The sequence below is a fragment of the Apis mellifera genome, linkage group LG13, assembly GCF_003254395.2.
Source record: "Apis mellifera strain DH4 linkage group LG13, Amel_HAv3.1, whole genome shotgun sequence".
Classification (NCBI taxonomy): Eukaryota; Metazoa; Arthropoda; class Insecta; order Hymenoptera; family Apidae; genus Apis; species Apis mellifera.
Genome location: NC_037650.1, coordinates 6,097,494 through 6,120,382, shown reverse-complemented (window position 1 = coordinate 6,120,382; position 22,889 = coordinate 6,097,494). Strand labels below are relative to the sequence as shown.

At 44.6% G+C, this 22,889-nt stretch overlaps 1 protein-coding gene across 7 annotated transcripts in view; it reads left to right on the top strand.

Moving 5' to 3' along the window:
- The window catches only part of LOC408429 (tensin-1), a 147,194-nt gene that overhangs the window by 31,320 nt on the left and 92,985 nt on the right, over positions 1–22,889 (top strand). For 6 of the 7 annotated variants that reach the window (XM_006560362.3, XM_006560361.3, XM_006560369.3 and 3 more), the window contains exons 2-3: positions 22,043–22,151; positions 22,546–22,583. The exons of the other annotated variant lie outside the window; for it this stretch is intronic. In XM_006560362.3, the coding sequence (XP_006560425.2) occupies positions 22,043–22,151; positions 22,546–22,583 (147 nt within the window). The remainder of the gene's footprint in view (positions 1–22,042; positions 22,152–22,545; positions 22,584–22,889) is intronic. 7 annotated transcript variants of the gene reach the window in all.

Genomic DNA, 22,889 nt, shown 5'->3' with positions numbered 1-22,889 from the left:
TCAAGTAATCTACTGTTAACTATGATTTAACCTACTTGCTCGTATTCCATCGCCAACGTTTCCTCCGTTTCTTCGCAAATTCTCTGTTAAAGGATCTGCATCGATTATTGTCAGAACGAACCTATTCGAGATATCGTGGCGAAGAGATATCGTTCTTTTTTTCTTCTTCTTATATCGACACCGAACGAAGGGAAATCTTGGAAGCTCTTGTTTAACGCGAGCGGATTGGCCGACACGCCGCACGATTTGTCGAGCTGAATTTATTCGTTCCGACGTAATTGCCCGCTAAACTCGACGAGGTTAATAGAGATCCCCGTTGAGAGGATCGTCCAATTTTCGACATTGTTACACGATCACCGTTGCCTCGCTTCGTTTTACGCCGATGCTTGCTCGCCGATGGCGAGCAGGAGAAAGACGATACACGAGGAAAGAGGAGAAAAGGAGGAGCCCCGTAAGTGGCGAATTCCCGTCATTAAGTCGTTAGTCGGACGCAGGACAGCAGGCCAACCGTCGGTTAACTGGCTGCTGAACTTGGCTGATCGACCGATCGTTTTGACCCTTGCCGTTTCATCTTCGAGTTTCTCATGTGTTTACCTCCCCTCCCCCTACTCTCACCCCTGCTTTCTTTTTTAACTCCCTGGAAATTGGACCGTGGATCGCTGGCTACCACGTACGGATCTGTACGTGTGAAATATAGAAAACGCGTTACGTAAAACGTTTTTCTGTACGCGTATGCTTTGCAAGGACGAATTCATGGGATTCTACGAGGTATTCGAGTACATACGAATTTGAATTGGAAATGTTCTTTGTCGAAGAAAAATTGCACGATCTTGCGCGTTCTTCTCTAGCGATAGCTAAGAATACCCGGTCAAGTTGATCGAACAAACGGATGATAGGTAACCATTTTCAAATATTGAATTTGGAGAAAGAAAGAAATCTCTCCTTTCGAGGGAGGGATTCCTTGGAGAAAGGGGATTCTCTGTTTGAAAGAGAGAGAGAGATACGATCAAGGCCCGTTTGATTTCTTTCTACCCATTCGATCCGATTCGGTGTAGAGAGAGGGTGATGTATTCCATCCATCAGATTGGAAAACGAATCTCGTAAGCGTGAATTTCTTTTCCAAACAAAAAGTCTCTCTTTCCTTCTTCTCTCCGTGGCCGTTAGGGAGCTGCTTCGCTGGCCAGATCCTACTGTTTAGATAATAACCACGTCGTGTTTCTCGCTCGCGGTTTCCCCTTTTAGTCAGGGTTCAGGGGGGGAAAGGGACGAGACGCGGTTCTTAGATTGAAGATCAGACGTGCTTTTGCCTAAAGCACGCGCTCTCTCCTCCACGTCCTAAGGAGAAGCTCGTTATTATAGTTGGACGCTCAAAGTAAGATGTGTCGAGAGGGCTTGTTTAAATTCGTTTACATTCGCATCGCATGTTAATTTTTCTTGTACGGAACACGGGAATAGATTTCGAACATACGGCGTACATAGAATAACACAAAGATACAAAAGAATCTTGGGAATTTTGAAAGAAGAAACTCGCGAGTGGAAAAAAATGCAAAATTAATATTGGAAGAATTTGAAACGTGGATAATTCCCGATATTCATAATAGATAGGCAAATATAGAGAGCATAAATTTGCATTTAATATTTGAAAGGAGCATTCGAATATTTAGACCTCATCTCGGCCTGAAACTCGTGTTTTTTTATCACCGCGACGTCCACGAAAAAGAGCTACGTTAAAGAGAAAAAAGAAAGAAAAAGAAAGAGAGAAAAAGAAAAAAAAATTTACATTCGTCCCATTTAAAAAACACGAGTGTTTCATGCATTTTAACGTTGAAACACCGGAAAGTAGCCGATGTAACAGCTGCCCCACTTACGCTCGACACTTAACAATGCCGCATATATATATATATATATATTTTTTTTTTTTTGCCAGCGCGATAATCCCAAGGCCACGAGTGTTTCCAACACCGTATCGCTCGAATGGAAATTAAAAAATATAATTTTACGCCGATTCCACGCATCATCGTTCGAATGGCGCGCGAAGGAAGTCGCGTTTCCGCCATTATGGCAGCCATGAGTGACGATCTGATAATGAGCGTGTACGCGTGCCATTCGTCCACTCCGTGTAAATTAATTTTAACGGTAAAACCCGTTGTGTTCCACGGTCACGGTTTTTAGCCTCGACTATGGAGCGTATTTTTCGTGGTCTTAATTAATTCGTCGCGTCCAATTTGCTCCTCATCGACGTTCAACGCCTATTAAAACTGATGACGATTCCATCGGCTGTTATGACTCCCGCCAATTATCGTTAATTAAGTATTCCACAGATGACGATATCGACCGTGCGTTGCGAATTTCTATTAACCATCGTTTTCGAACTATATACGTGTATATATATATACGTATATGTATAGGTGCACTTATGCGAATATATCATCGTGGCTTAATGGTTTTAATTGGATTCAATTCTGTGAATTATATACAATTATAATCAGATTCAACTCGCGGTATATTTATAGTTTTTTTTCTAGGTCAAGTGTATCCCAAAGTGATCGATCCATCGATTTAAAGGATTGTGATTCCGATAATTAAGATAAACGAAAAAGAAAATCATCACTCGCTCGAGATCGATCTTGCTGTTGAATATCAAAAAAAATAAACAAAAAAAAACCAGTACTGTACCTTGATCTCATCGATAATGCCAGAGAGAATATTAATCACCTTCGTCAACGCGCATATTATCAATCTATATGCATATTAATCGAGAGGAGACAACTCTGTTACCGTGTGTGCAATCGCCGACCGGCGATCAACCGTCGCAGGAAAGTAAATTCCTTTCGAAACACACCAACTTCACCAATCTCTCCGATTTTCTTTTTTCCACGTCCACGCTTCGTTCGCCGTTATTCCCTCCTCTACCAGGAACCGTGCTGTTTCGCGTTGCTGGAACCGTGACAAAGGGTTCGACACGACGAGGCGAAGTATTAAAATTCCAACACGGTCCAACACGAGCTAACGAAGTGTGACAATCGGCCATTTTTCGGTGCCAGCGAGCGAAAAAAAAGAAAAAAAAACGAAAGAACAAACGTAGCGCACGATCTTTCCTCCCGTATGCGTGTGTGTGTATATGTGTGTACGCGTGTTTGTACAACTATCCTCGCGGCCGAGATCCCCAGATAAAGTTCACAATGGCTTAACTAACTGGTATACCGTATATACCCGGTGAGAAACGGCCTTACGTAATTCGATCATTTGCATCGATGATGCATCGTCGTGAATGGATCTGAACACGCGTTATCACATGGATAGAGGGCCCGTTGTCGATAATTATGCGTTTCGCCAGCAACGATCGTTAAAGAGGGGAGGGAGGGGAGGGAGAGCAGCGCAATAATATAGAAACGAGAACGAGACGCGAAATGGTTGGTACCGTAGGCGGTTCGAGCCGATTCCGGCCGCCGCAACAACGGAATTTTCTGCCGGGTTAATCCCAGCAGAAATTATCGAAAGTACGAGCCGCAATCATGATTCGGTGGAATATCGGCGGCTGGCTCTTCGCATCCGGCCACCACGTTAAATGGGGCACCACGCGCGGGTAATGGAAAGCGGGTTCGGGTCATCAGATTTAATGACACCTCTAATATTAACAGCAATGGTATATCGTAGCGTGTATAGACCCGCTATATATATATATATATATATATATATATATATATATATATATATATATATATATATATATATATGAAAATTGGAACACGCGCGATATTCGCTATACTCGTTCGTTGTTGTTAATACGCGCGTGTAATATACGGTTTTTTATTCTCGTAAATTATATAGAACGTTATTTTACGCGTTTAACACGAATTGTGAATTGTATCATCTTTCAATAGGAAGGATTCAAAAATGGTTGAGAAACTTCAATCGTGATGCTTGAATTATCGAGTATTCATCAGATAAAGACATTCAGGGATTATTTTGAGGGAATTTCGATGGAGAGAAAATGAGATTGAAAAAGAATCGACTCGCCGATAACGAACAGAGAAACACTCTCCGATTCCACGGTGGATCGTGATCGACACGAGAGCAGTTTCGTGTTTTCCGCTCTCGTTCCTGGAAAGTCGATGGACAAGATAGCGGTGGCTGGGATTGATGTGTGCAGAGCGCGAGGCGTGTTCCCTGAGTGTATAATCTTGGGCGGGGAATTTGCGGGAGGATTAATGCCCTTTCAACCGGTCGCCCCTCGGGTGCTTCGTCTTCCTAGTCCGGCCGTGTTTCATAATCGGCCGGCAGCGAGCGTGGCGAACCGTTCGCGGAATTTGTTTCGTAAATCAACCATGTAGAATCGACGAGAAATGTAACGTCGTGGGGAATGCGAGCCTACTGCTAATGCACCATGTTTTATAAATTTATCCGGCGACCTTTTTTTTCTTCTTTTTTTCAAATGAAAGAAAAAAATGGACGAATCTCTCGAAGCTTCCTGTTCGATCCCTCTCTCTCTCCCTCTCTCTCTCCGCTTTTTGATTTGTCATCGTCTCGTCGTGTCATTTTCCCGCTCGAGAGGATCGATAATACGCGGTTGCAGCACACATGGAACACGAAACTGCTTTTACTTGTCGTCGACACGCGACGAAGACACGCTCTTCAGAAGATTGCCTCGCTAATCTCCTCCTCCCCTCCCCTCCGTTCGAGGGTTAATTATCTTCGGTCGACGCGTAATATGTTGGTCACGTGGCCGTAATAATAATGCCGGAAACGTGTCCCCGAAGAATCGTTGGGGAATCCGCGAGAACGCGGTTGCGTGACTTTCGAGGCGAGCTCGATCTTTGGACGGAGCGTGGGCCGGTTTCGTTTGTTCCGCGCTCTTTTCAGGCCATGGGAAAATTGCGTTGTGATGGGAGAAGAGGGGGAGAGGAAGAACGATACATTGACGAGGTTCGACGTCTCTCGGTCGGGTATAAGCTCGTTGGATTATATACGGATTGGCGTGTGTATAATCATCGACAACAATGTGTCAGTTGGAGCTTGGTTTTTTTTCGTCGGATCAACGGATTATTTCACATTGGGGAGGAGAGGGAGGGTGGAGAAGCTGGCTGGTCGTTGTCAAAAAAAATTTTTTACGCGTGCGAGACGACACAATGCTCTTTCTTCGTTTCAATCATACTAATGGCGGTCAAAAGAACGAAGCTGGGTTTGAAATCTGAAATTCCTGCCTCTGTGAAAATGATACGGATGTAGAATGGTATCTTTTCTTTTCCTTTTTCTTTCCTTTCTTTTTGTTTGTTACATATTCGTGTAAGCAACACGCTCTTAATAACGAATTCGAGTGATCCAAAATTCATTTTGGCAAAAAAGGGACGGTTACGTCACGAATGGTACCCGTTAATAGATCTGCTTAACAAGGTGAATTACGGTCTGGATGTTGACGGCAGAGCTAAAATTGCATCGGGGATCTTGTTGTCCTGTCAATCATTATTGAACGAGAAACCGCTTTACAAACTGTGCCGACGTCGTTTATATTCCAGGACGAATATATTCACCCATTCAATGATATCCGATATCATCCATCATCGATCGATCCGTTTCGTGTTTAAATCGTATCATTTATCCAACGCAAAAAAAAAAAAAAAGGTTATTCGAATAAAATAAAGGAGAAGATAAACGGCGAAAATCTTCACGGGGAATGGCGAAAATTATGGATCGATTCGTGGCAGTAATTTACGCGACCAAATATATTTTATCCGCGATATTATAAATTTTATTCGTCGCGGGTATATTTTAATATCGGAGAGATTAGATCATGAGCTATATGCGATGATTAATGCAGATGCATGCATCACGCGTGTGTACGTGGTTGGGATGTGAAACGAATGAGAATTGTATTTCAATATATCTTTGTTTATGCGCTTTATTAAAGAATGGAATGAACGGATGTTGAGGATTCATCGATAATTTTTATACACCGAGCCAAAAATTGTCTTGAGAAAAAGTATGGAGAATCTTTGGAGCGTTCCATCAAAATTACTCTTTAATGATTGACAGTTAATCATGTCACAATTATCCGTTGTTTCCATTAACAAATAGCCTATATTTCGATAATAATTTATCGTTTCGAATTTCAAATCGATCCTTGCTTTCTGGCTCATTTTTAATTCCTTCATACGCGGTACAAATTTCAAATTAATCGCATCTAAGGCATCTTGCCAAACGTTTTTCCCGATGAACTCGCATCCAAGACAAAAAGCTTCCTTTCTAATAACCTTCTTATTTACACCGTTATAGAAAGAGAAATACAAGATCGTTGCAAAAGAGAAAGATCAGAGGAAAGAAAAAAAGAGGCGCATCGACGAAGGAATGAAATATAACGCAAGACATTAATATAAATACGAAACGATCTGAATTACGATAATTACATACACGTTCGTTTTCAATTTATCTTGGAATGAATTTCTTCACGATCGGATCGATTGATCGCGGACCACGTTGTCCGCCTATTATTGTTTGTATCCCGCATGGAGAAATTTCGTGGCAATAACCATTCACTAAACTCGACGTCCTACTCGAGCCTCTTTAAAACGTTGATTTACGAGCCGTGATCATCAACATCGTTACGTGTACGCAGGGCCCTGACAATGAGCGCTTCCATTCAATCATCATCCCCTTGGTATTGTAACAAACGTGGAGGAGGAGAGGCCCTTGAACCTTGATTTATACAGGCCGTTTGCCCACGGGACGCATCCACGTGGTGATCGATCCACTTTTAATTTGTACCAATTAAGCTGGAAACAAGAGGAACGCCGAGCCGACACCGTCGCCGCCGGTTGAAATAGTTACGAGGTCGTGACTAGCCACTAGTCGTGTGTTGTGCCGTGTTGCGTTCGTGACCGGCTGTGTATTTCTCAATTTGAATCGGCCAGCCCGTGCACTCTTCGATTCAATTAGCCGATCCGCGTAAAACTTGGCGATAAACCGATCAGAGTTTAGAGCCGGGCCGATGAAACGTCTTAAACCGTAAGCGAGGATTTATGTTTTTCCGTTCCGTTCACTTTGCGGATTGGCAGAGAAGATCGCAAACGTTCGTTGCGATTGAATTTCGAAGCGAAGGTTTATTATACGTAGAAAAGAGGAAAACGAAATTATAAACGAATAAACAAGCGAAACGACGGAGAGAAGGATGAGGGGAAGATGATTAATATCTCGGAGGAGATGTTGCGTTTAATCGTGAGATCGATTCGATAAGGATTATTGCATAAAGGATCGATTAGCATTTTCATGCGTATGGATATGCACAACGATTTCATTGAGAGGCCGCATCTCCGTTTCAATAATTCACGATTGCGCGCGAGCGAGGAAAGAGGCGACGTTGTGGAAAGGATAGGTAGTCGGTCCGAATATGGGACACTATAATTACGCAGAACGCAAGTATTATTACGTTACATAACCGGCGTAGGTACGTCACGAGAGACTGACATACGATTTTCCATGGATAAACATAGGGAGAGAGAGAGAGAAGGAGGGAGGGATTTAACCTTCCATTAAATGCATGCAGAGGCGCACCATTAATTTTTACGATACGATGCACGATACAGATTTTGCAATAATCACAATTCAGAGAGAGAGAGATAAAAATAAAAGACAACTTTGTTACTGGTATTTACAAAGATCAAAGGATTATTGACAATATTCTCGTCGTTTTAATCCAGTATAAATTCATCTTGATAAATCTTCACCCTCTCGTCGCTTTTGTCAATTTGTTTTTAATTAACGTCATCGCGAGTGGATCGGTATAAATTAATCCAAGATCCCGGGGAAATGAGCCAAAATGGCGGATATGTGTACGTTATTGCGCAACACACGATCGAGTGTGCAACTATGCAAGGTATATATATATACACAGTACGTATATCTCTCTGCGGAGAAACGTGGCTTCATCACTCGCAATTGATATTTCCCTCGAGCCACTTGGTGACGTGAGTAACCCATAGGTGCGTACGTGGATCGTTTCTTGAATGGGCTGTGGGTGGTTTCGATGAATCGAAAGATCGCTACGTTTGATCGTGACGAGTTTATCGAACCTTTACGGGAACGCGGTTCACTTTCAAATTTTCTTCTTCTGGAAAATTGTAGAAAAACGAAGGAAAAAGAAATATATATATATCCAAGACGAAACCTAATACCGATCGATCAAGATCGTGCTCTGATTTTCTAACTTCCACAGATCTCTTGTAACACACAACTCGTGACTCATGCGAGAAACTCTTTGCAAGAACATGCCTCTGCCGTTCTCTCTCTCTCTCTCCCCCTCTCTCTCTGTCTCCATTGATTCATTCGGCGAACCGACAGGAAGTGCAACGTATCCAGGATCTCGCGACCAGGCGACACATTATATGGACACTGGAGCAATTAATCGAGACCCGTCGCCTTTGACTTAGTCTCGCCTTGGTGGCACGTTTCACGCCACGCATCTCGCGTGTCCTGGCGACGTCGACAAACCTTGATACGTTTCTCGCGGGCCATTCTCGGGAGAGGAATAATCGAGAACGATCGGGTGAAATCGGACAAGCTCTCTCTACACGTCCATGCTTCTCGATACGTTCTTTAGCCGTCTCTCGCCGTCAAAGCTCGAGGCGTGTCCAATCGACTTGAGCGGCCGGCTTCCACGCCCGCGTAGAATCACGTAGACGCGGGAACGGAGGAAAGGACGGGATGGAAGGGAAAGGTAATCGCGTCAAATTGCATTACACGCCTTCCGCCCTTCCGTTCTTTCCCTCTTTTCTCCGTCGAGCCGATCCGATCGCTGCTGCCAATGTGATCGTTAATTGTGGAATGGAAAAAAACTGTGCGAGATCTGCGAGAGATGATCCTCGAAAGAAAAAAAAAGGGAACGATGAATCCTATTTGTCACGTCCCAGTTCTGGTATTTATATATATATGTATATATCTATGTAATCCCGTCAACGTGAAAATACTTCCAACCACACTCGATTTGCCTCGATTCAAACTATCAGATCTTCTCTTTCGCCGATCTTTCCCTTTTTCTTCTTCTTTTTTTTCCGTATTTTTAACACGACGCGTATTTTAACTTTATCGAAATCAACGGATCGTTATTTAAAAGGAAAGGCTTTTCCTTCCTTGCCGATCTTCCCTTTCTTCTTCTTCTTCTTCCGTATTTTTAACACGATGTCAATTTCATCGAAATCAACGGATCGTTATTTAAAAGGGAAGGCTTTTCCTTCCTTGCCGATCTTCCCCTTCTTCTTCTTCTTTTTCCGTATTTTTAACACGACGCGTATTTTAACTTCATCGAAATCAACAGATCGTTATTTAAAAGGGAAGACTTTTCCTTCCTTGTCGATCTTCCCCTTCTTCTTCTTCTTCTTCTTTTATATTTTTAACACGACGCGTATTTTAACTTCATCGAAATCAACAGATCGTTATTTAAAAGGGAAGACTTTTCCTTCCTTGCCGATCTTTCCCTTCCTCTTCTTCTTCTTCCGTATTTTTAACACGACGCCAACTTCATCGAAATCAACGGATCGTTATTTAAAAGGGAAGGCTTTTCCTTCCTTGTCGATCTTTCCCTTCTTCTTCCCCTTCTTCTTCTTCTTCTTCCATATTTTTAACACGACGCGTATTTTAACTTCATCGAAATCAACAGATCGTTATTTAAAAGGGAAGACTTTTCCTTCTTTCTTTCCCTCCTTTCTCTCTATTTTTTATCCACATGTCGGCCGAGAACGATCGTTTGCGCAACCGATCGTTGGGGAAAATTCAAATCATTCCGCGCCTCTACTCTACCGTCCTTTTATCCCACTTTTGACTCGCTTAGCTGGTGACGCAAGCGTTGGGACACACTCTCGCCCCGGATCGAAAATTATTTTAATCCCGTCCTATCGCGTCGCGGCTTTATCGACGAATGTGAAATCCGCTTCGGGCGTTTCGTCCCGTTGACAGGAGGGGGAGGGAGAGGAAAAAATCGGTTGGTTGGAAACCAACTCGAGGCGTGGAATGTCTGGCCAGTATTTACTTTGGAGCAGCAGCTCACTCCAGGTGGAACGATTTTGCCCGGGAAACAGATTGAAACTTCGGCCAACTAATAATACCGGGAAAACTCGAGAGAGAGAGAGAGAGAGAGGTTTGACCACGGAGTTGTGGCAAGAATCGACAAAGTCGATAAATTGTCGGCGAAATTATAGATGGTAATAAAGTTTCAAAGTTGATATCGGATAGGAGGTATTTCTTCTCGAGAGAAAAAAAAAAAAAAAGAAAAGAGCGGACGTATTACGTGGTTTAAGAGCTTCAGGGAACGAGATTGGTTGGTGAAAAAACGGGGACTCGTTCCATCTCGTGATTTCACGAGAGTGTTCCAAGATCCCCGGGTACGGGCTGCATATGCACTCGAGCTCGCTGTTAGAACTAGGTGGAGTCTAGTTTGCGCGAGCAAGAGGGGGCCACTCTTGTTGGTTGAAAAGGTTGTACGGAACGCACCGAGCCTCGTGGAAGAGATAACACACCGAGGCCGATTTAATTAACGATAAGTAATTACGGGGCCAGTGTTGTTTAATTGTGAAGACCGGGACGCAACATTATTTTCGTATCGTGGCGCAAATTACACGTGTACCTCTATTACGATTAGAATCGTGGTCTACGTTATTTTACGATCCTCATTAACCGTGGCGGGGAAAAAGCGGAGGGGGATAAAAATCAGTGAAATTGTTTTTTTGGGGAGGAATAAATGGACAATTGTTCGATAATTTATCATCGATCTGCGCGTAAAAATATCGAAACGAGAAATCGATCGGTATTTCTGGATATTTTATTCTCGTAATCATTGAAAAAAAAAACCTTCGAGTCAATAATTTCCCACAGAAAGTATAAATAAAACGTATCCAATTACTTTCATAACGATTCTTCAACTTTTTTTTTTTTAATATCACGTTTGTTATGTCATAACGTCAATTTCCATTGAACAGGAAAATTATATTTTGCAAAATTGATAAAGTAATCGAGCCATGCATGTAACGATTTATCCAAGGACGAGAACAACGTTCGATTTTATGCATTCGACTTTATCGCGCAAGAGGCAAACTTCAAACAAGAAAAGTAAACGCGGTAAGAAATATTCCTTTTCCATTCCGCGTTTTAGCGCGGTTAAAAATTGATCCAACGCGGGGAGGGAAAATCGGGGCGAAAGCGATTGCCTCGATCGATCGTTCGCTTCGCACCGTCTCGCGAAAAGCATCGAGAGAGCTTGACCAAAGTCGAGGAATCGTTCAAATGTATAATAACACAACGGCTTTGCACAGTCGTTATCCCCCCCTCCCGGTTGGGACAGCTGTTTCCACCGGTCACGAGCGTTTGCCAAGAACTCGTGAAGAGAGAGAGAGAGAACGTTCCACGTGGAAACTGGGGAAGTGGAGCGGCCGAAGATCCGAGGAAGACAAGGGCCGAGAAACGACGAGACGAGAATCATAAAGCGTTTCTTTCTCCTCCATAGCCGTGAATAATGCGTCCCTTGAAGTGGCACTCCGTGAACTAAGCGAAATAAGCGCCGTCTCTCCGCTTGTCTTCCGCTCGAGAAAAGACGAGATGGATTATACACAGAGCCGGGGCGAAAGGTTCTCTAATTGCGAGAAACGCGGAAATCGATGAGGCGAACGAGCGAGAGAGCTCGCCTCGAAGGGACTCGTTTCACCTCGTTTCATCGAGATCACCTACCGCGCTCCTGGTAGGTGAAAAGAAATCGGGGCAAGAACCATTCCATTGAATTTATTACGCCAGCCCCCCTTTTCTCCCCTAATAACGCGCGTATACAGAATCGCCCAATTTACGATTCATTACGGAACGTTGCATTGTTCTTGGCTTGCGAGCAAAAAGCGGAAATCTTACGTCGTGCCGCCTCGTTTTCCCTCGCCTCACCTTTCGATCACCTTTCCAACCACGAAACTCTCGATTTAATTCATTCGAAATGGGGCTATTAGCTCGCGGTTTCGTCTCGAGGTTTTTGCCCTCCCGGTTTCGAACCCGTTGACGTAACATGGTAAATCATTCTTTTTTTATCTGGAACGATCGTCCCGATTTCTTCTCTTTCTCTTTCTCCAGAGATGTTCGACTCCCTTCGGGTATCGTAATATCGGGTAATATTTCTTCATTCCTCTATTAAGTAGAAAAAAAGTTAAGCAAGTTAATTACACCTAATGTAATTTCTCTTTCATCTTTCGAGTTCTCCGAATATGTTTGATATTTATTTTTTATTTATATGTTCTTTCGAAACACGGCGCATGTATGGCATCGCGCTTTCCTTTTCGGAAGCGGTCTCGAAGTAAGGGTGTTGGTGTCGGAAAAATTACGAGCGTTTCTGAAACAAACGACTTATTGGGCCGGCGAGAGCGGAGAACGCGGCTCGGCCTTTGTTCGAGCGCGTAGAACGGTGTCTGTGGTATCGTCGTCAACTCGTCCATGGATAAATTCCAAGACGATGTGGAGGGCGTCTGCGGCGAAGGGCCGGCCGGAAGATTTATACGCAACCTTCCTCCCATATGCGCGCGGTCCAAGTAAGGATTATGATGTTTCCAAGTAACCAAACGCACCCTACGCCTCTACCAAGTGACACGTGTGCACTTTGAGTCTTTTTTTTTCTTCTTTATTGCGTGTTTTTATAGTCCCATTTATAGGGATATAGGAACGTTTCGAGGCGCTACGGAACGCGAGACAAGAAAAAGCGAAGTGAAATTAATCGTGATTCGTTGTGAAACTAATTCGTTCCAAGATCGAGGGAGAAAAAAAAGGTATCTTTTATTTGGTGAACGTGGAATTGAGATAAAATATTCACGCGAAACACTGATGACACTTTGAAGAATCTTAATCGCTCTCGAGATTCCAAAATCAAATCTCGAAAACTGTATCTCTGCATATTTTTGTCATTAATATCAGAGATACACGATAAATAGATGGATCCATCGAGAGCGCATAATCGAAAGGGTTGAAAATCTATCGAATTCCAAACACAACAGCTCGACGTTATTACGCATACCTACGATATTTATGCCTCTCCTTCCTATCGAATTCCATTGTCGTCGTCGAAACATAACTCGAAAGCATCAACGATCTCTCCTTCGTTTCGCTTTTCAGGCGGGTCCGCCGTGGAAGAATCAAAGTTTATGCGTCCGGCTCGTTTGATTCGCGACGCCCGATAAATTCCCATTTGTCTTTATCGAGGGCCGTAAAAAAATCGGCCGTAATAACATCGAATTTATATACTTGCACCAGTTTACCGTCCTTTTCTCGACATTAGAAATAAAACCTGAGCCACGGCAGAGTGCGTCGATTATTTTCGAGATTTAGGATTCTCGCTTTCGCTGCCATTTTTCAATCGGCTTCAATTGGCTCTGTCCATTCCGTTCTTATGGATAACCAGAAACCTTCAGAAGATTGGTGGCTCCACGAGGGAGGGTGAGGGAAGTCGCAATTGGCCGAATAATCCAAAGACCCGTTTGTCATCGTTAGGTAAAATCCACGGCGAGTGAATCGAACCAATTCGATTCCACGCGGAATTACGACCGGCAAATGGAGTAACAGTTTCGAAACGAGGGATCTTCCTCCCTGTCCACCGGCTTTATATCGCTACGATATAAACTTCGCTCGATTTGCCTCTTCGTCTTATTGTTGGAGACCGTTATTAGTCTCTCCACCGTGCTTTCTCCCTTCGCGTTGTCGCGGGTCGCGGTGTTATCCGTGTTATGGCACCGATAACCGATGATGAAATAAGTTTGGCGCGCTCGTAACATTTGTCACATTCGTCGCATATTGTATGCAATCGCGTACTCGTTCGGATAATGTGCTATATTTCGTTTCTTACTTTTCCCTAATTTTGTGATCGAAGAAAAAATTGTACGTTTCTTTGGATATTATATACAATTTTGAAATAGGAATTGATTTTTGCAGAATTATAGTATCTATCCTCCACTTTCTTTCTTCGAGGAGAGGAAAATGGGAAAATAATCATAGTAGAAAGGTATTAAGAACGAATTGTACATTTCTTTGGATATTATGTACGATTCTGAAATAGCAATTGATTTTTGCAGAATTATAGTATCTATCCTCCAAGACGAGTTTCTTTCTTCGAAGAGATTGCATTTTGGAAAATGGGAAAATAATCGTACGAGAAGTAAAGGTATTAATAACGGATTATATATTTTGTTTTGGATATTACGTACAATTTTGAAATAGGAATTGATTTTCTCAGAATTGCAGATACGAGTATCTGTCCACCACGACGAGTTCCTTTCTTCGAAGAGGAATTACATTTTGGAAAATGGGAAAATAATCGTTGCAGGAGTACGAACGAAGAATTCCATTCCATGCTAAATTCTTGGGAATCTTTTGCAGGGGAATATTTTTGTATATATATATATATTCGATTCGGGAGTTTCTCACAGTCCGCGGTGTGACGGATGACGAACACATTGGCGCCGTGGCAGGCCGATCGTGGCGAAGAAAAAGCACGCGATTGCAGAGAAGTAAGCGAGGCGATGTCGGGTCTTATCTCGTCGTCGCGGCTGCGTGTTCCACTGACTTTGAACGATTGGCTGTTCCCTGTACCACCGAGGCGGGAAGAAAGTCGATTAATTCGACCGTTCACGCTCCAAGCGTTTCTTCTCCTTTCAAACTACCCAACTGCCGCGCTATCGAAACGCTCGCAACTTCTTCCAAGTTTTAGAAATTCTTTCCGAGAAAGAATTAGATATCGAACGATAAGTCCACTATCTTAAACAGATACATAATCAGAAAGTTTCCTCGACACTGGTCGAAATCGATATCCAAATTTCTCGGTTGTAACAATTTCCAAGAGAATCAATGAGTCAGTTGTGCCTTATCTTCGAGCTTTTGTCTTCCCACGCGGCCAACGCTATCGCTAGAAATCGTCGGAACAGTTTCTCCGATGTTCACAGTTCTATACCACGGTCCCCGACGTCCATCAATTTTCCCCAAGAATTTCTCTCTCTCTCTCTCACTCTCACATTCTCTTATATAATTTTTAAGGGATATGCCGCTTTGGTCCGAGACGCATGGTTCACGCGCGTGTATTCAATTGGCGGTCACTCCTACGCTAAAATCCGTCCGTGGAACCGGTTGGGTCGCACGAGGAAGCGCATACCGTCTCCCTCCCTCCCTCTGTCGTTGCGCGCTTTACTCGAGATGCAGAATCGGCGGGGCGTCCGTGTTGCACGTGCAACGTAATCTCGCGCGGTGTGTCAAGTACACCGTTGCTCCTTTATCGCCGTGTATCTGGATCTTTCAACAAGATCTCTCTCTCTCTCGCTACCCTCTCGCCTGGGTAGAGATCCGCCGTCCTCTGATCCGGCTGCTTGCGATTCGAGACCCGGTGTCAATAATATCTCTCCGGTTGCATCGGTGCCCTCGGGGCAAAAATTCCTGCCCGCGTAAGAGAAGATTCTAATCGCGTTTCGAGAAGAGAAAAACGGGAAATGGGAAGAGAGAGAGAGAGAGAGAGGAGAGTTGGTAGGAAGGAACGTTAACGGTGGTTGGGTACGTGTACCTTCGTGACGAGAGAAATCGTTTCTATTTCGCGATTCTTCGGCACACAGAGGTATCGAGGAGGAAACGATGATCGATAGGGAGAAGAAGGTTTGCAGGTTTTATGCGGATATTGATCCCGGGAGATCGGAGGAGGATATAAATGGACGGCGAGGTCGAATGGATTTCCCGTTTGATCCGTCTTGCGTCTAGGATGTCGGATTATGTTAATTCGCCGCTTTAAATTTCGCCTCGACATCGACGCCTGCTTACTTTCGCACTTCTCGACCACTTCGAGACCACATACGATGGGACTCTGGACACGTCCAGTCCCGCTGATCTTTCGTTTTTTTTTTCTCCGCGCGTTGCCTTTGATACGAACAAGAGATTCCTTCAAAGAGATTCATCGTGTATAATTTTTTATTCGAGATAACAATAGCTTGGATTCAAAGTCCACTGTTGTCCACTTCCTCCTTCCACTTCGTCGTTGTCGTCGTTTCTTCATGACTCGAGGAGAGAAGTCGAGACTTTTTCTTTCTCTATCGAGTGCACAAATTTTATCTCTCGTCATCTATTCTCCCAATTTTTTCGAGCACAACATAGAATTCGTATCCGCGTGAATTTCCTTTGCGAAACTCGCAAATAAATCAAACGAAACGTTCGAAAAAGTGCACAAGATCCACGCTGGTTTCTAACGAAGAACTATAACTCGGAAAAGTCGCGAGCCGAGTCGCATTCCGGGCGCGAATAAAATGCGTCGGGAGAGGAGAAATGAAATGAAATAAGAAGAAAAAATGAGAGGGAGGAGCGAGAGGTGGGCACGGTCCTGATCGGTGATAATCCTTGGTGCCAACGCCGCTGTTGTAAATCGTTGGCGGAAAGGGGAGCGAAAATCCACGGAAGAAGAAGAGGAGGGGCACTTTGGAGAGCGGTCGAGCGAGATCCCGATCGTGGAGAGGCAAGTTCGTAGGTGGACGAGAGTCGAAAATTTATTCGAGCCGTGCTTGCGTTCGAATAAATTTCCATTTTCGAACGCGTTCGGTCAACGATCGCGTCGAAATTCCATCGGAACGAAATTTCGATCCTCTCGCGATCATTTTATGATCGTTTCCTGCGGACGAGAAAAACGTGGCGTGGTTTTCTGGATTGTTATTAACGATCACAGACCGCCCTCGAAGAGACATCCGTGATTCTTGCAGCGTGAGTTCTTCCTCTCGCGCGGGAGAACGGTCCCAGGACCCGTGTTTCATTAAATTACCACGCTGTTGAAACAGCACGGGTCTTGGGATCCGTTTCGACGCGATAATATTCGCGAGGCAGGCTCGAATCTGACGTGAGGCATATGCACGTTTCTGCAGTTTGTTGGGGCGCGATGCACACGAGGCTCGACGTACTCTGAATACTGGGACGATAATTCATCCTTCCCTTCCTTCCTTCCTTCCTTCCTTCTTCTCGTTTCCCGCTCTAATACACGCGCGCGCGAGTTCCAAGAGAGGAGTAGCGGTGTAACGCGATCGTAGAGATGTTTTCGAGGAAGTACATACGGTTGGATTTAATGCCACTGTCTGCACACACACACATGCATGGACGAGACGAAGAGCCCAACAAGCCTCTTCCTATGCACGGTCTATCATCCGCGCAAAGATGTTGTCATTGGAGGCATTAGCCTCGTTTATATTCTTCTTTTCTCTCCCCCCCGTACTCCGCTCGTCGTTTCTATCGCGTTAGACCACCCCGGTAAATCGTATTTCAACTCCCGATCGGCCGCTTCTTCTTCTTCTTCCTCCTCTTTCTCTCTCTCTCCCTTTCACCGCCTCTCTATGCATCCCGCGTTCACGATTCATCGATAGTGGCCCCCCTGCTCCCACTTGTAATTTCGCGTCGCGCTCGTTCTCCTTTTTCCGCGTCGATAAATTTGTATTTACGGCCCGCGCTCCGTGATCCTCCCTGGTATTTGGAGCTCCCTCGCCGCCTTCACGGCGCGTTGTTACTCGATCGATGCCACTCGATTTCCGTATTTCCATCCTCCCTCCCTTCTCTCCCTTTGAATCACACGACGCGACGAAGATGAAGCCGAACGCGAATTTAATCGAAAGATTTCTCTTCCTTTTTATTTTCTCCGTTCCTTTACCTTCTCTCTCTCTCTTTTTTGTAGATATTCTCCACACTCCACGTTTGCATTCCACGCGCTGTTCGCATTTTAACGCTCCCTAACCGTTCGTTTACACCCTTGCCCTGTTTGTTTCCATTCCCCTCGTTTTTTCGAATACACGCGTGTTCCGCTTTCGAAAAGGATGGAAAAAAAGAGAGAGAAGGAAGGAGCAGAGACTGCTCTTCGTATCTCGGAATGCCAACAATCTTCGTTCCACCATGCATCCGAAACCATCGATGCAGACGTCATTATCAACCCTCCCACTGCGGATAAACGATTCTTGCCTCGTCTCTGACAGCGGAACAAGCGCATCGTCTGCCGTGCAACGTTGGAGAGCGATATATACCTATATACCCGTCGAGTAAAAACCGTGGCTTTGAGAGAGGATAGAGGCGGACAGGAGGAAAGGGAGAAAGAAGAAGCGCGTGCGAAACGTGGGGCATGGAGGAAGGGAAAGGAAAGGAAAGAGAGAAGAAAGAGGTAAAAAAAAAAAATGCACTCGGCCGTGATCGTCTCTCTCTCCTTTGTATCTACGCCCGGTTAATGCGAGCCGAAGTGTTCCGAGTCAAAGCGCAAACACAACCCGACAAAGCCGACTCTGTTCAACCGCTCGTCCTTCCTCCTCGGCCAAACTCCTTTCTCCTCTTCGCTTTTACACCATACCTCTCTCTCTCTCTCTCTCTCTCGTTCTTTCCAGTCAAAGAGGATGAAGGGTATCGTCCCGAGAGCGGAACGCACTTGATTTCCACTCGACTCGATCCACGCCCAGAACTTTGAACCCGTTCGACTCGATCCATCCAGAGAGAGAGAAAGAGAGAGAGACGAGCGTGTGCCAGTACCACGAGATCGTCGAGTACAACCACCGGTTAATTAACAATCGTGATGGAAATTGGGATGGATGTATCTCCACCCAGTTCCAAAATCCTTTACTCCTCCACCTTTCCAACCCTCGATTCGAATCGGCGGTCGTTTGAAATTGCAACACCCGGTGGACGGCTCGTCTCTGTTTGCAAGAGGGCGGAAACGATCGCCACCACTCGAAACGTACAATTACAATTTTCGCGCTTCCTCCGCTCGGGATTCAATTTCGGTCGGAAATTGGGAACGAGGCGAAGCGTAGTTCAAGTGGAGCCTGCAAAGGATACGATGACACTTCGTATCAGCGACAATATATTTCGATATTCCTTCTTCATTCCCTCTCATTTCAAAATTTCCAGGCTCTCTATTTTTTCCTTTCTTTCTTTAGCCTTCGATTCGAAGAAGAAGGAATCTCGAAACGAAAGTTTCTCCCTCCGTGAATTCGCTTGCACGAAAACGATGCGCAACCTATTAAAATTCCGAGTGGCCGTTCATCCTCGATATTCCCGACGAGATGCCGCCTCACCTCCGCGGGTCGAATAAAATTCCAGCCTCGTTCTGTCGCTGGTGTAATCGTTTCGGCGTTTACACACCACGGGACGGAGGAATTAATATTGCGTTTCGATCGCGGGAATAAAATACGGAACGGCGGGTCAACACCGACCTCGACCTCGAGCAATAATATTACCATCACTGTCGCCACCTTGTTTTCGAGGAGAAAGGTGGACTCGAGTGGAAAGATGGACTGACTGACGTCTATCAAACATGATCGAGGCTTGGATGAATTTTCACCGGGATTAAAGATCAATTAATCGCGCGTGATCGATGGCCACCGTTGTTCCGTTCAAAGGTCATCTCTCGCTGATGAATCCGACAATTAGTTTACCGAGATACGTGTTTAATCCTTGAGGGGGGAGAGGAGGAAGGGAAAGGAGAATTGGAATTAAGTTACCGCGAAATCGTGCATCGAATGGTATTTATCGTTTTTATCGAGCAAGATCGGTATTCGCGATAAATCATCGTTGCAAGAAGAGGAAGGGATTAAGACTCGCGACATGATCCCGGTGGAACGTCAATTATTACTCGATAAGAGAAAGAGAGAGAGAGATATATATACATATACTTGATTTTTGTGAGAGATCGATTAAATCGGATAAAGAGAAGAGAATTATTCAACCGGCTGGGCAATTTCCATGTTAATCGATCCATGTTTCGTTATTTAATAGACTGGTGATTATCCGCGGTCCCCCGGCTCTTTAATTACCAGTCAAACTACAATTAATAACCAATTATTAGCTGGATATTGAAATTGAGTAATAAAATGTACGGAAGACGACGGTGAGCGTTTACAAGAGAGGTTGGTGATTTATAATTCACGATCCATGGATGAGATTTTTAATTACCTAATGGACGAACGATTTCGACGAGAGCCTGTGTACAGTCATCCATCCAGCAGTCATCCTACGGAATGATATTAATCGGACACGCGATTCGTAATTTCGTAAAAAAAAAAAAAAAAGAAAGAGAAGAGAATGGGAGGAGGAAGAATGGAAGCGTGGCCACGATCACGGTGAAACAGCTTTTGCGTACGTGATGTGACCAAATAAAGGAAGGCGGTTCTTCCGCCCGTGCGAATTGGCGAACGTAGTATTTGAGTCGAGTGGCGATAATTCAACCGGTGACTCGCGTCCGATAACACCGATAATTACGAAATATTACGGCCTCTTAATGGACCGCTATTTTACAATCCACGCTGCTGGTTCTCGATTCCAAAGCAAACTTTTTTCCGGCCGATAAAGCGATTCAAGGGGGAAGGGGACAACATTGGATTTTGATTTCGATATTGTAGACAAGGGTGGTTGTTGGAGAAAGTTCTCGAGTCGAGTTGTTTCGAACATTGGATCGACGGGGAAGGGTTGGGATAGAGAGAAGAAGAAGAAGAAGAAGAATTTTCCACGACGAGGAAAATATGGGATCGTGCGTGGAATGTTGGATGTTGCGTGCGGTTCGGCATTGGGTTAATTGCGACGCAGAAATATTCCTTAGAATTGATCGTTCCCTGGAAACCGATACGATGGAATTCCGTCCGTTTCTGTTTTTCAACTTGCTGCTCGTACGTAAATTTTACGAAGCTGGTCGTAGAACGATACGGGTTTAATTCGCTCTCGGCTTTAGAACTGGTCTGAATTCTTTCGATTGATTACGCGGAAAAAATGAGGAGGGGGGGACGAGAAGAATGAAACCAGTATATCGATGATATGATAAAAAATGGATTTTAATCAATTTATAATACCTTTGGAATGGAATAGTTGTACAAGGGGGGAAAAAAAGTATCGCCAAGAGTAGCTAATCAAGGTGATCAACTTTGTCTCTTTGGAAAAAGAAAAAAGAAAAAAAAAAGTAACAGATATTAATCTTCGTAATGGTGTTCGTGTTCCTTAGATACCTTCTTGCAGATAACAATTTTTCAAAGATAACGCTCAGGGCGTAACTCATCGGATTTTTCGAAACGCGATTCGACTCGGTTGTCCGACCATGTCCTTCTTATTCCCCTTGTATCCTTACGCGGTAATCCGTAAGCAAATTCGTTTACGTCGATATTCGTCTCGCCTCGATATTCAATTCAGTCGATTAATTGCGATCGTCGAACGTAAACGTTTGGACTCGAGCCATTTTCCAACGATCGAACGAAAGGAAAGTGATAAAAATCGTCGAGGTGAAAATGCGCGAGTTGTTGTTTCCTTTATCAACGATCGAATTCTCGGGAAAGCGGAGAATTCAATTGTGGATCCCCTCGTGAATCGTGAAGGGGAATCGTGAATCGCGGTTGTCCCTCTCGACTTGAAGCGGTAAAATTTGGCTCGGCTCCACGGATCGTTTTCTTCGAATCGATCGATCGACGAAGCGGAGTGAAAGCTCGACGAAGGGGTTATCCGGGGAAGAGGCGAGTGTTTGCGTGTTTGTGATCGGAAGCCGCGCACGCTCGGCTCTCGAACGCTCGAGGCGTTTCGTTCGCGCATACAAGTTTGCGCGCGTCCGCAATGATACGGAGATCCGTTTATGGATATTCGTCGGACGGATCGGGAGACGGAACAATTACAGTCGATCGACAAAGTGGTCTAGAAAGCCGGTGAAACTTCTTCTTCCTCCCGTTTTCTCGTTTTCCTCCCGCCGCCGCCGCCGCCGCCGCCGCCTCTTCGCCGCGCGTTCGGTCGAGAAATGCCACTTGACTCGTGAATAATAATTTCGAGTGGAAGAAGAAAGTTTTTGCGCGGCTGAAGGGAACGGTTGAACAAGCGCTTCATTTAGACCGTCTAGACCTTATTGAAACTAACCAGTGAGAAGAGGTACTTATCCGCTAATTAAATTCGGTGAAAAAATGCGGGAGAAAAAGGAGGGAAGAGGCATGGGAGCGCGACACTCGTTGCAACAAGGAAAAACGGTTAAAAGGGGGAAAAAAATCACTCGATTAATTCGATTAATTTCGATCTCGATTGATTTCAGAGCGAGTTCGAGCCACAATGTCACGTGTTCCGGACAAAGCAGTTGCGCAAGCCGCGTCCGTGCCATTTGTGCCATCAGGCGGTGATCAAACAGGCATCGTGCTGCAGAGGTGAGTCGATAAGTTCATTCCCTACCCGGTAGGCTCGTGCTCCGTTGGCCTGAAAGGATTCGGTCGGTAGCTCTGTCACAGCTGTGCACGGTAAAAAAGGTGTGGGAACCCCTTGCGGTAAAAATGTGGAGGGATATTTGAACGATGATCGATTCGAGACGAGTCTAATCTCTCTAATCAAACTCGTCCCAATAGATACGTCTCTTATTCCTTCCATTTCTCATATGATAAATGTATTTCTTTAATTTTTTTCAAATTATATCTTTTATTCTCCATTCTGACTCACTCTTTTGAAACTTTTAAACGTATTAATTTTTTTTCTCACCATATAATAGATCGTAGATCGTAACCACAGTGTTATTAAAATTTTTATCTTATGTTTTTATGTTTTCAGTGTGCAAGTACATCTGCCACAAAACCTGCGAGGACAAGGTGAGTAAACATACGTACGCAACACCACCCTGGCAAGATTTCAACCCGAACGAGGGGCAATTAGATGCCCGGTCCCCGGATGCATCGTTTCTCACGAATTAGTATACACGATCAGGCAGCGTCTTCTCGGAAACTTTGCGACAGAGTGGATACCTGGAGAGCCCTTTGCACGTACACGAAGAGACACTCCTGCCTCGGTGCACGATTCTCCATCGTACTTCCTGGTGCTCGAACAAATCTCCCCTCCCTCCCCACCTCCCCTCCCAACCCAACAACGTCCGACAAAACGTTCTTCTCGAACGAACC